Source organism: Candoia aspera, chromosome 2, assembly GCF_035149785.1.
Source record: "Candoia aspera isolate rCanAsp1 chromosome 2, rCanAsp1.hap2, whole genome shotgun sequence".
NCBI classification, from domain to species: Eukaryota; Metazoa; Chordata; class Lepidosauria; order Squamata; family Boidae; genus Candoia; species Candoia aspera.
The window spans coordinates 171521114-171535704 of record NC_086154.1 but is presented as its reverse complement, the minus strand read 5'-3'; the positions used below and the strand labels follow the sequence as shown (position 1 = coordinate 171535704).

The 14591-nt window shown below is 40.7% G+C and overlaps 1 protein-coding gene across 2 annotated transcripts in view; it reads right to left on the bottom strand.

The window, feature by feature from the left end:
* Positions 1-414: 414 nt before the first annotated feature.
* The window catches only part of GAK (cyclin G associated kinase), a 71850-nt gene continuing 57673 nt past the window's right edge, over positions 415-14591 (bottom strand). For both annotated transcript variants that reach the window (XM_063294878.1, XM_063294877.1), the window contains 6 exons: positions 9321-9443; positions 7227-7346; positions 5004-5240; positions 3230-3378; positions 2410-2586; positions 415-1128 (listed from right to left, as the gene is read on the bottom strand). In XM_063294878.1, the coding sequence (XP_063150948.1) occupies positions 1027-1128; positions 2410-2586; positions 3230-3378; positions 5004-5240; positions 7227-7346; positions 9321-9443 (908 nt within the window). In that variant the 3' untranslated portion in view covers positions 415-1026. The remainder of the gene's footprint in view (positions 1129-2409; positions 2587-3229; positions 3379-5003; positions 5241-7226; positions 7347-9320; positions 9444-14591) is intronic.

Below are 14591 nucleotides of genomic sequence, written 5' to 3'. Positions count from 1 at the left end.
AGCTGGGAACAGAAGTTAGCGACAGCTAGCAAACGCATGCACACTCCTTCAAAATGGCCATTAAAGGTGCGACATTTACTCAGTTTAATCAAACACAAATCCAAGCAGTAACTGACAGTGCTTCTGTTTCCACCTGTGTATGTGCCAACCTGCCTGCAAATGGCACATCTATCAGAGCAGCGCAGCCAAGAGGGGGAAGTCACAAGTGCTAAAGCTCCAGTTGAACACCGTGGCATAAACAGTCTTGCCTCCAAGAATAGCACAATAAATAAGACAAGACCACACAGCCCTTAAGCTCTGCTTCCTTGTTTACAGCTAAAATAATAAAAAAAAAGATTTGCCCAAGCCAACGTTCTCCTCCAATTGGAAGCTTTTGGCTCAGCAATTGTTGATGCAGTGTAAGGAACACAGGTGTTTTCAGAAAACTCTTTTAATTATTTACAGAATGATCGTTGGAAGGATTACATAAAATACAGAAGAAAAATGTACACCTCTAACAGAAACAAGAAAAAGTGATGTTGAGCGAACTCACAGACTATAGGGTAACAAAAGCACTTAAATAAGGCAAACGAGTAACAAAAGGAAAAATCACAAGGACTACAGGGGAAAAAAAACAGAAATGCAAATTGAGGGTTTGTGTTTTTCAAATGGAGAATTTTTAAAAAAAATCAAGATTCAAAACAGATGATGTTCCCACTAGCAAATTTTGCTCACGCCAGCAGCCATTATTAGAATTACTGGTGCATTCAACCTTCTCTAAGATAGCCCAAAACTGGCCACTTTCAGAACACAAACTTCGCAGCACTGATGGGCTGAGAGTGCCATCTTTGTGAAGTTTCACATTCTATCTCCTACAATACACACTGTGTTGCTGTGTGTACAGTTTTAAAGTGTGCAAGAACTGGGAAAGGTTTTTTTTTTTTTTTTTGCCCCCTCCTCAAACTAAGGAGCTTAGACTACAGCACTCAAGATTCAGTTTTGCTGCCAATGCATTTTGAAATCAATTCCCTTGCAAGATGGAGTTTCTTAAAAAAGGGATTTTGAGCCTTGGTTTTCAAATTCTGACCACGCATCATTCAGCTCCATGAAGATCATTTTGGCATATTGCTCATAAGGCTGCCCCGTGGCCTGCAAACAAAAAGAATGAATTACAATGCAACTGTTCAACTGTAAAAGCAAGCAAGCTTAACTTGCATCACAAGCAATTAGCTTTATTTCTAGAGTTGAAAAGAAATCCACTGTAAAATTACTCTCTGCACACTGACCTCCCATATTCACAATTCTATTTTTTTCAAAGAAGGATGGGTGCACTGAATGAACTCTGAACTAGTCTTTCCTGAGTTGGGCATGATCACTCAATTGCTCATTTCAGAGGAACAAGAACAGTTTTGAGTTCAGATGTCAATATGGAACCACATGCCACTTGGTACAACTGTCTGAATGATTCCCCCTTCCTGTCCAGAAACAGCCTAATCAGAAATCTTTCCCTCTGAAGCAACAATCAGAAAGAAGGATGACAGCAACTTGCCTACCTTTGTACATACTCCATAAACTGGGAAGACTCGGTGAAGAACTCCACTATCCACTATATGCTGCTTCTGTGGCAGCAAGCTATGCTTGTTTTTAAATGCTGCACACATGAAGCAATGACAGTTAGCAGAGAGCAGGCTGCAGTTTAAACTTCTGACAACAGCAGTAAAAGAATCCGGGACAGTATGGTTGCAAGGGAAGCCAATTCTCTTCCATCTTACTTGTGATGAGAATGAGATCTCTGAACCTTGGAGGTGGATAATATGCTGCTCCCATAAAATGCCTTCAGGAACTATGCCTGTCCTAACTGCCAGGAACCACGCTGAGACAAGGAATAGGTCTCTAGTGTTTATTACTGCTACATAACAGAAAATCCTAACAAACTGAAGAAGCGTGGGAAAACCCAGACATATAAACCCCAAAGGCTAAGGCGGGCCCGATCTGTGTCTCTTTGAATGGCTACCTAATTCCTCAGTACTACGCATGCGCTTTACAGCCTGGATGGGAGCCCCCTGCTCGCCATCCTTACTCATGGCAATGCCAAGCTGTAATGAAGGATACCTAAGGGCTGCTTGACATGTTACAAACTACACATGCTAGTACCTACAGAAAACAACACACTTGTCAAATAACTCCAACAAAACTACACTCTTCACTCTACAGTCTGAACACATTCGAGATGGACCTATCCTTATTGCTATTAAAGACTGTAAAAATACAGATGATCCTTAGATGGAGGCATATAATTAAGAGTTTCTGTATCATCCCATAGCCATCTAGCAGTTGCTTGACTTTTGCAGCCTATCTCAAGTAGCCATAGTTAACATCCATGTGAATAATTTTACCTTAGCCATTTGTGGATATTTATCAGACACTCACCTTATCTGGATGAACGACAAGCACTGCTTTTCTATAGTACTTTTTGACCTGTTCAGGGGTAACCAGGTCTGCCATGCCAACTGGTTTCCATTTGGTTTCACCTTCCCAAAGCACGGTATGAAGAGTAGATAATAAAGCTCTTATATTCCTCTCTTTTCCATCAATCCAGTCTAGAAGCTAGCAAAGGAAATGGGGAGAGGGGGAATTCAGATAAGCCAAATGCCACACAATTGACATAATTTGTTCTATTTATCAAAGTTACCCATAGCAATATTTATTACCCAACAGCCCATATGCAATGATTGGCTGTTGGGTAATAAATATTGCTATGGGTAACTTTCTAACAGCCACTGACCTACTTTGCCTGTGATAGTTCACAATTGCTTCTGTTTAACTATTACAACACTGACCTATTAGCTCACCACTCATTAATATACAGATGCTTTACACATTTGCTTTACCTATCAATGCACCTATTGGCTCAACTCCAGCTGTGCAAAGCCTTGACTCATTACACCCTCAGTCTCTTGTCTCAGACTGGATATTGCCTATATTGGCAGAAATGCTTTTCACGATCTTTCCTGGCTCTGCTACTTGAACTCCTTTTAAAAGAAGATGCCGAAGAAAGAACCTGAGATCGCTTACAGATAGAGCATGTGCTTGCCCACTAAGTTGTCCATCCTCCTTCCTATGGCCCTTTATTTTGTACTCTTTGCCTCTTATATTGCAAATTCTTTTATACTGCATATAGTTTACTTCTTGGCTGGAAACACAGCAGGGATTTGAAGCAAGGGAAATGTTCTGCATAAATGCTGCAAACCTTTAATTTTAGAGGATCCATATCTTTAGATAGTTCTTGCTTTCTCATCTCAGCAATAGTTTTGGGTCCTTTTTTGTCAGACTTAGCTGAAAACCCTTGATTTGACAAAAGATCTTCAAAATCATTTTCTGAAACTTTGGGTTTTTGTCCTAACAAAGAAAAAAGAAACTAGGCATTTTCCTGGTAACAGAAAATTGACACAGAAATGACAGATTTGTTCATTACTCATGTTGATCATAATTGATCCACTATCTTTTAGGAAACTGTTACACATCCTTGCTCAGAAATAAATCCAATTTTTTCAACAGGGCTTATTCCTGAATTAATGTATTCCCTTACTAAGGGAAAACCAGTGACTTTCTAGACTGCTGTCTTCCTGATAACGCCACTAGATGTTACAAATCAGTACAATAACTATCAGCTACTTACGTGTTTCCAGTGAGACCCCAGAAATTAATAGTGAGATCTGAGAAACCTTGGTTGAGGATTTCATCACAGCTACACATTGATTAGGTAGCATCAGCTGAGTAAACATTCCCATTCATTTACTTCTCTCAGCTTCAGTCCTCCATCTCTCATATTGGGAGTATAAGAGATCTATATCAGTGCAATTAATATCTGGATTCAACCCCTTACTATATTCAGAGAATGACTAGGTGACCTTGGGTCAATCATTATGGAAGATGTGCTCTGAAGTTGAGAGCTTCTTGATCCTCAGTTATAGCAGGAATAGGCAACCTGTGGCACTCCAGGTATCATTGAATTACAACTCTCAGCAGCCCTCACCAGCAGTGAGCAAGGGTGAAGGACGCTGGAAGAGTTCCCAGCCAAAGAAAAAAGTTCCATTCCATTGATCAGAAAAGACCCTACATCTACCCTTCTGGTGTTAACTCTGCCCAGGATAATAGAGATATCTCTGATACTTTCATTAAATAAAAAAAAGTTCTTTAGGCAGTACTAGAAGCCCTCTGAATTAAGTCCAACCCATCAGCTCCCTGGGACAAGCTCAAGAGCCCCTTCCAATTGGTTAAATACAAGCATTTTTTAATGAAAAGGGAAATGGAAGGAATTTCCATATATTTAGTAGATATATGTTCTTTAAATTATGAAAACTGGAGAGCTACATAAATCAGGGCTGAGAAAACCTGACTTTGCTAGGATCGCCTTCCTGAGGTTAGACCTGACTCCCAGACCACCCTGCAGAGTCAATGAGTTTATTTATTTAATTAGATTTAGATTCCAACTCCAAAGCAACTTAGGGCAGCTCACAAGAAAACAACAACATAATACAATATATATACAAAATATAATATATATAAGATCAGCAGATGTATGGACTCTCTCTCTCTCTATACACACACACACAAACACACACACACATCTAACAAATGTATTGCATCCGCCCGCTTCCATTTTACCATGCACAGGCATGGAGCAACCTGGGCCTGAAAAGTGGCAGTCCTTGTGGATCACATTCAGCCATATAGTGGGGGCTGCCCTCTCTGATGTAAATGAAGAAAAAGAGAGAATGGCAGTTTTTAAATGAATGGAGGAATTTGGAGGTAGGTATACTCTATTTCAAGGAACACTTCATTTTGATTATGCAAATAAGCTCAAAATTGTGGAATCAGGAGCTTAACTGTACAGCCTCTTAGACACTGATTCAGAAGACACTGTCTCCTTAAGGTAAATGGGACTTACTGCCAGTTGAGATGTATACAGCAGAAGATTATAGCCCAATGCATGTCTGATGTCATCACAGGAAGACACTTACCAAAGCCAGGGGCTCGGATACCTCTCTCCTCCCGCCCTCCGATTACACTATAATTCACAGTGTAGTTGGGTTTGGGTTGTGTGCCCAACTTGGCTTGTTCTGGCGGTTTGGGCTGGGGTGAAGGCTGCCATGAAGTGCTGGTGGTTTGTGGCTTGCTTGTCTGCCACTGAGTCCCCGCTGATTTTGGAGCTGACTTGGAAGCAAAACTGCCAGCTGAGAACCCTCCACTAGGAGCTCCTAGATAAGAAACAATTGGACATTTTAATAAACCCAATTTTGTTTGAGTCAGTTAGGAGGGAAATGTTTCCAAGAAGGCCTGCATCGCAACTAGCGAGAGGGTATTCTTAAATGTAATTCAAAACCTGTACCCTGAGCCAAAAAAGTTACTAAAAAAAGTATGGCAGGATCTCTCAACAGTCCAAACTGTAAAATTGGTGACGGGGCAGACACAGATACGCTAGGGTCTAAACTAGCCTGAAGAGACACAACATAAAGGCTTGCAGTGTCTCCTAGTCTTGGTCTTCTAAACCTAAGTTAAATGGTGGAAATAATGCATGCTTTCTTTCTGTGGGGGAGGGGAGGAACTACTAACCAACTGCAATGGTATGTGGGAAAGACCTTAGGAGACGGGGTGAAGAGATGCTGCCAAGGGAACGGTCAGATAAGAGACAGCATAGCCGGCAGCTAGATAGTGGCAGGGCAAGAGGCTCAGAAGTGACCCTTCCTAGTTTCTCAGGCTGTAAAGGAGATGGTGGGAGAACTGTGCTTTCAAACTTGCAAGATTCTGTTAATGTAGCTTTACAATAGAGTAGAATTAGCTTATCTGGTCGTGTTTCCTGTCTGGTCTACCTGGTAAGGCTGATATCAAGGCAGTTAAATAAAACCTCCATATTCAAAGAAGAGGACAAAACACAGGGCCAGATGCTGGAGCAGCTCAACCTGGGAGATGCTGTTACCATCATGCCTGTTTGTGAGTACCCCCCACCACCCAAAGCAACTGAACAAAATCATGGCAAAACCCCAAAATGCATGGCCACGTTCGGGAAAATGCAAGCTGCCTGGGGTACAAAACAACGAAGAAAGAAAGGTTATACGTTTTTTAAAATGGAAGGATGACTTCTTGTTGGCAGCACATCCACATATTTAAATACTTAGCATATTAAGCATAGGGCTAGGCAATGTGGTGACCTTCCCATGTTTTGGACTACAGCTTCCATCAGCCTCAGCCAGCACAGCCAATGGCAAGGGAATGCAAGAGCTGCTGTTCAAAACACCTGAAAGATGCCAGTCACCTACCCTCGCTGGACGCTAATCCGCATATTATTATATTTTTATTACTTTTTTCAGAAAGGAAAAAATGCATGGTTGCACTAAGAGAAAACTATATAACAGTCTAATAACAAAACCACCAGGAGTCCTGTGCTGAGTTGGCAATATACAAATGTCGTAAGTAAGTAAGTAAAGATTAAATTAAGTGGTGCAAAAAAGCTTCCTGTGCAAGAATTGTTCATCTAATAATCTAGCCCCAGTTCTTCCGGCTGTCACAGTTAATTGCAGAGGCAACTCCTTTTGTGCCTCCTTGAGATCCACTGGACTTGTTCCAAATCCTTCTTGAAATGTGAACCAGGAGGATGGAAGAGAGAACACGGACCTTGCTGGGAAGTATTTCCAACCCACAGATTATTACCCACATGCCACAGAGTCAATTTTGTTGCCCTTTGAGAGATGTGACAATGCTCCTGATGTAAGCCAGCCTGCGTAGTTTCACAGGAGGCTCCAGAGGGCTTCCATCCAATTACTTTTCAAATATCCTGTTCACCAGTCAGGCAGCCCTGTTGAGAGGTCAAGCTGCTCTGCCTTCTAATGTGAGGCCACTCAATTTCAGTCTGTCCCACTGATTTGTCTGTCAGATTGACCCTCTCCATACATTTTGCACAGATTCCAGTCCAAAAGGCGGACTAGACTCAACTCTCCATTTTTTAAATTAAAAGGGCAAGGGGGGCCTCCAAGGGGTAGCAAAGGATCAAAAACAACAGCCAGCACTCAAAACTGAATTCGTTCACAGGGCCTGGGAAAACTCCTCTGGAGGAGAATCGGAGAGAAGGCCACAACAGTAGCAGGGGGTGGCTGAGGATCCTGTAAGTCAAATGGAAAACCACCCTTAAAACAAAAGCAAGCGAGGAGTAATAACTACGACCTTTCATGAGTTACACCAACACTTACCTGGAAGGCCACTTCTCAAGTTTGCAAGGTCAGCAAAAGGGTCAAAATTCTGTGATTTTGCTTGATTGGAGGAATGGCCCGAGGAGACACTTGCTGGCCCTCCTGTTGTGAAAGCTGGGCCTGCATAGTAGTAAATCCAAACATTTGCAAGTATTCATTTTTGGGCCTGATTGGTATCTTTTCCAACCACAGCCAGCATTCACTGGCTTTTCCATAGCCTTCCCCAGCCTGCAAGTATGCTGGATTGTCACCACATTGTAACTCATGCAGTTATTAGATACAGTATATTTGTGGCTGTGTAGTACACAAGTACACACAGAGTGAGAGAGAGAGCTTGTGCTGTGACTTTGTGGAAAGATACCAAGTGGCACGTATGAAAGATGGAGTCCATGAGATCCACTCAAAGCAAGGAATAACAGCAGAAGAATTGTTCGAGTAGATGGTAGCATGTCAAAAAGCATTAGAATGACGACTTCTACAAAGACAGAACAAGATAGTCAAAAGAAGACACAGTTTTCCAAACAGCAGATAGCTCCCACGTGTAAGCAAATGAGAAAAATACCGAGCTGGTATTAGCCAAACCTTGCTGGAAGTTAGGTAAGTGTATGGAAACTGCTGTCCTTGAAGCAATCACTTGGGTACCACGAACAAAAGCGGCCCCATCTTCATTCTTATGGAACTTAAACTTAGCCTGGTCAGCTAGACTTCTGAGTCGGTATATAGGGGTGCGTGTATGTGGGTGTGAGTGAAGCTTTTAATTCAGAAAGTGAATGAGCATTTATTTCTGTGTATCCCAATTCTCTGGATAACTAAGAACAACAAGACCACAGTTGTTAAGACTCCTCTTCATGCAAGGACTATAATCCCCCAAATCCCCAGGTAGCATCCAGAAGCAGAGGCACTCTTAACATTTTTAGGCCATTAATCCATGATTGCCGTGGATTTAATTCTGGCGGCAGATTAAGTGATATAATCGGTGAAAATCAACCATGTGGTTATAAACCATGTGCACTGTGTGTTTATAACTGCCCAGAGTTGCTCTCTGAGTGAGATGGGCAGTGAATAAATTTGATACATAATATAATATAATATAATATAATATAATATAATATAATATAATATAATATAATATAATATAATATAATATAATATAATATAATATAATATAATATAATATAATATAATAAATATAATATAATATAATATAATAACACAACACAACACAACACAACACAACACAGGAGAAGGAAAATGCAAGTCAAAGTAAAGCATCTCAGCTCAGAGGGAACCTTGGTCATATAACTTTGACTGACATTGAACAAATCTGATTGGCGCATTGGATTAATTTGCTTCCTTACATCAAGAGATTAACTGAAATGCTCGCCAAGGGCGATTGCTCAGTTTACTCTTTAGGATATAGGTAAATAGATAAGGAAGCTGTATAAACCAATGTTTTTTATTGACTATGCAAGTTACTCCTCTGTTCGATTAATTTTATTCTAATTTCCTTTAACAACCAAAATAAGACATCATGCTTCATTTTTTATTTTTCTGTATGTGGCTGTTTTATCTTGAAACTGCAGCAGCAGTTAAAAAAAAACAAACCTACCATCTTCCTTTGAGACCACAGTGACGAAGGATGCCAGAAAACAAACTTGGCAGGACATAAGATATGGGCCAGAGCTCTGGCTCTGGACCCAGGGTGGTCAATTGACCCTGCTGGCTTAGGCCTGAATTTTTCCCTATCTGCATATAATGAAGTTTCATTTTCATTTCTAACACACTGTAACTCTTGGTGAAGGCGATTGCCAATTCCTCTTTATTATGCAACCACCATTTAGGTCTGAGCATATCCTACAAATTTCATTGGAGCAGAACATTAGCAACCGCAAAAGTTAAAGCTTGCTATCCCTTGCTATTGCTTTTCAAAAACAAAATCCAGATTGGCCACACAGCCAAGTGTTTCTCACAGGTATATTTTAAAGCCCCTGCATTACAAAGCTGTCAAGTCTCGCAGCGCCGTTTCATGTTACTATTAGCTTTGCACATTTGCTTTTATCAGCTAAAAATTCAAGCGATGGCCTCGCCCCATACCTTCCACAGTCGATTTCTTCGGTGGTGTTGGGACAGTGGTATCAGCCCAAGAATCCCAGCCCCCTAAAAGGTCAGGCTGGCTTGCTGAAGAAGTTATTTTAGGTGGGTCTGGGCCCAAATTACCTAAAAGAACACAAATCAAAGCCATACATTAGGGTAAAGGAATGCACATAACTGCATAAACTTAACATCCTGCAGATTAAAATACAGTTAGGACACTGGATTTTCGTCCTAGTTATCCTTTAGATTTGAACTTAACTGGCACAGTTGCCATCTATTTGTCCAGATGCTGAGAAAGAAAAAAAAGTCCCCTTATATTTCCACTGTCTAGAAGGGTTAATATCTCATTTATATGTTGAATAGCAATTGATAGTTTAATGACATCTGATTCCTGTTCAAGGCACACATGGCGGAAAGGATTAGCTGAGTGTATGGGATCCTCCGAAGGCCATGCAGCAAAACATCACCACTGAATAAGGACAGGAAGCACTGATTTCCCACATCCCCAAGCATATACATTATCTGCTTGCCTCCAAAGTTCATAAAATAGGTTAAATCAGATAACTTCATTGGCATTCACTGCTATATGAAAAAGGATAGTGAATTATGAATAAAGAAGCAGGAACACGTGAGGGTCAGGGAGCCAAAAAGAAAAAAAAAAAGGGTAGGCATGTGTCTTCCTATAGTGCTTGTAAGCATCCAGAAGAAATACGCCACTGAATTAGATTGATCCCTGAACCAATCTAGCAGGGCTCTTTTGTTATTAAAATGGTAACCCTGAAAGTAAGGAAGTCAGCCTTGCTAGCACTCCAACTCAGTGTTTCTCAATCTCAGCAACTTTACAAAGTATGGACTTCAACTTGGGAAGGCGGGATATTAAATAAAGATTAAGTGATAGATAGATAGATAGATAGATAGATAGATAGATAGATAGATAGATAGATAGATAGATAGATAGATAGATAGATAAAACTCCCATTATCCCCCAGCCAGAATTCTCCAGAATTCTGGGAGTTGAATCCACACATCTTAAAGCTGCTGAGGCTGAGAAACACTGTTCTGGCTGACAGCCACAACCCAGAAGACTGTACTTTAGAAATTGTACTGTAGATACAGGAATTGGCAAGCAGCTACAAACTGACTACAGTATTCCTTTATATGTTCATCTAGCGTTGGCTTTAAAAAAAAATCCCTGTCTTGTCTGTGTTGGATTTTAACAAAACACTAATTAGCAATGCCAATGACTATTCAAAGCTTTGCTGGTTATAATCCCCCAGAAAGGTTCGCTGCATTGAAAAACAAATCAATAAAAACTGCAGTTAGAGCTTCAATGGCATTTAGGACATTACTAACCAAAATCAGGATATTTACTGGATATTAAAACGAACCATAGGATCAGTTTAGAGTTATGCTAATAAATGTTACAATGCTACTCAACTATGGTATTTTGATAGGGGAATTAGAAGTAGACCATCTGGTGCAATACCCACACTCTATAATCATCCAGCTAATGGTGAGATTAGTCCAAAATAGCTAGCTTGCCTTCCTCTGTATTAAATCATGGTCTTTTAGAATGCAGTCCTAAATAAACCCATAACCATTTTTTTTCTTCCCCTAAACATCAAAGAAAGGAACCTTTTTGTTCATTTCTGAGTAGGTCATTAATATAGCAATGCAGACACTTGCCCCTTGTGTTACCAGTTTAAAGTTTTATCTGAGTCCCCCGTCGGGGGAGATGGGTGGTAATATAAATTTAATAATAAATAATAAAAATAAATAAATAAAATCTGAACAACAAAAACCTTAGAATATCTTGTCAAATTGTTTTTGATAAGGGAGCTTAAATACTACTGCAGGAACCTCGATTCCCAAATTACCGAAAGTAACGTTTTGTTAAGGCAACTGCAGAGCCTTATCACCACCATGAGGACTGTCTGCCCAAACTTACCCCGTGCTCTCCTCAAGAGGGTTAGCCACAACTTCCAGAAGTCCTGTATATCTGGAATATGCCCAGGTGGGGAAAGTTTCAACAAGAAAGTGGACTTAGTCATACTGTTCCCTAGTACTGTTCACTCAGTACTAGGTTTCCTCAACTTAGTCCTTTGCCATAAGACTGGGAACAAGAGTTCTCAATCCTTCATTCAAGTAAGGAATGGGGGGGGGGGGATCAAATGGTGTCCAACACAAGTGGATCCACAGCGGCTGGGTTTTAGGTGGTCAGTACTGAGCAGTCAAACCAAGATCACAAGAGCGTATTTCATGGGAAAGGACGGGCATTTCATTTTATGCGAAGCCGAGAACTGCACTGTCCTCAAACCATTGTTGTTGTTTTTTAAATGATGATTACTTGGAGAGTGCAGAGTTTCAGATTTGATCCCCCAAAGGTGTTTTGGAGCATGCAAGACTGTCTGCAACAAAGTAGCTGCATTTTTTTCTGCGGTTAAACCATCTTTTGGAAAACAAATCTGAAGTGCTGCACAGCTGTAAAGATTACAAACTTAATTGTCAATTAAAACATCCTACATAAGAATCCAATGTCCAATATGTAATCACTCCTGCTCACATTAACAGTAAAATGCCTGCTAAACTAGCATAACTCAAATATTCTATAAATGACATGTAAAAAGAGTTGCTCTTTGAGTGAGAAGGGCGGTGACTAAATTCAAAATATAAATAGATAAGATGTAAAGCCAGTCTGGTGCAGTGGTTAAGGCACCAGGCTAGAAACCGGGAGACTGTGAGTTCTAGACCTGCCTTAGGCACAAAGCCAGCTGGGTGACCTTCGGCCAGTCCCTCTCTCTCAGTCCTGGGAAGCAGGCAAGGGCAAACCACTTCCGAAAAACCTTGCCAAGAAAAATGCAGGGACTTGTCCAGGCATTTGCCAGGCGTCAAGACGACTCAAAGGCACAAATAAAAGTAAAAATAACTGAAATGCTGTTCGTTGTTAACATGGGCAGCTATCAGATTCTGTAAAACACCACACGTTATGTCTACATTATTAATCTCAACTGTCAAACTACCAGTTGCCACTGTGCAGACAGACCTCTTCTGCACCCAGAAGATCCTTTAATTTTGTGATTAAAGATGACAAGATTTCCTCAAAATAACATACAGGTTTGGCATGACATCAGATTTAAGCTTGACTCAGATCCACATTTAACATCTCTTAATTAATTAGCTAGAAAAATCATCAGGATTCAGTTGCAGAGCTGCCTGCTTGCATTTATCACTATCATCTTCTGACTCCTTAAGCCCCTTCTACAGATCACAGGGCCTCTCCTTTTAGAAAGTTCAGTAAAGTTTTTTCCTTAAAACTTTTCCAAGAGAAACAGGCAGGATCACAAATGCCTTGCTTTGAAAATCTAACTTTTTACATTTGAACAGAGACTGAATTAAAAACAAAGACACAGCCAGTTCCTCAGTCTTATAGAACAATATAGTTGAAAACAAAAAGAGGCTCCATTAGTCAGTGATAGAAGCAACAGCTTTGCAAACAAGTTCAGTATACACAATTGACTGATTTTAGGATCACAGAATCTGTCATTGGATGCTTTTTAACTTTAAACAAATATTTACATATAAATACTTTTTAAAGAGGTGAATACTGGGAACACTACTTCAGTTCTGAAACAGTCAAGTATATTAATTTGTAAAATTAAAGCTACAGGCATCTTATAGGAGATACTTTGCTCTTTTTGCCATAATGTAAGCTTGAATGTAAATTCATTCAGTTGCACCAACTTTTGGTTTTATAACACTATCACTCCTGGAAGCTTTTCAGTTGCTTAATTTCTCTCATCTCCTAAGGAAACCAGGAAGCCACATGGGACTGGCAGCTAGGAAGAGGCCTAAGAGTAGCAATCCCATGCACTGTTCTAGTTATCTCTGAATTCCAGAGATCAATCATGTGCAAGATGGAACTGCTCACCAAATTGTTGGTGAAGTCCCAAAGTGCCTCTCAAAACCTTCCAGATCCATTAGGCACCTGTGGCAGACCATCTTGATGGTAGATGACCATCAAGATGGTCTGTCACCCATGCACAGGCCCAAGGAACCTGCAATCTGCAGTTTAATTAGGGAATGAGCTGACTACAGGAAAGGTCCACCAGAAAGGAAGTGAGTTGACCACAGAAAGCAAAATGCAATGCTTTCCATATTCAGATCAGACTAGATGCAGTGTGTGCCTGCCTAAATGTGCTGGGGCCATAATTACTTGTGACCAGCCCCTTGTCACCATGGAGGCCAGGAAGTCATGAGCTACACCAGACTCCTCAGACTTGGCATAGAGACTGAAATCACCCAAGACAAACAGCCTCTGGAACACCAAAACAATCCCTGAGATAACATCCAGGAGCTCATGAAGGGCCACACATCCAGGCAACTAAATGGCTAGTACATTAGGAGCAGCCCCACATCGTCTCTATGGCCCAATTTCACATAGGCGCTTGCAACCGGCCATCTCTGGGGCAGTGCTCCTGAGCAGTGTGAAGTTTTCATGCATGTTTATGGATACTCCTCCTCTCAACCTTGGCACTGCAGCAGGACCTGAAATGCAGAAGGCCAGATTTGTAATAAGCCTATACCCACCCAACTCAATGATTCTATGAATATACTTAGGGGATATCTGAACTCACCTATTACTGTCAGTCTTCCTTCCTGGACTATCACCCGGTCTCATATTCCCTTTCTCTCAATTTGATGACAGCATATGCCCATTAACTAAATTGGTCTTGAGATCCTGTAGCATCACCCACAGATATTCTGTGGAAACATCTGCACCTTTTCGGGATTTTAGTTTGATTAACACAACACCCCCTTTGATATACAGATATTAAAGACGAAGTCTGTGCCTCCTAGGCCCTCCGTCTATCTTTTCTATAGACCTAAATTTGGAGATGGTCACACCTGTACACTTTGAGTGATGTACTCCTTAGGAATGGCAGGATACATGTAGGAAATACTACCATTGCTTCTGGCCTCCTCCCCCCTTCAAAAAAAAAACACCTGATCTCAAGTAACAGAAGTCCACTCCAACAAATAGACAAAGGAAATCCGTACATTATCTTTTGTGTTTGGTTTTTTTAAAAAAAATCTAGCTTTTGAAAAAAAAAAAAAAAGTCACCACCAGGTTTAATTCCCTCATAGAATTTCACCTCAGTGATGTTAGTCTGGCTTCCAAAGAGCTTTCTTCCCACTGTTGAGGGAACTTTTGTTCCAGCCCTGGGATATTTTTACCTTGGTTGCAGATTTGTATTTATTGTGATATTGTCA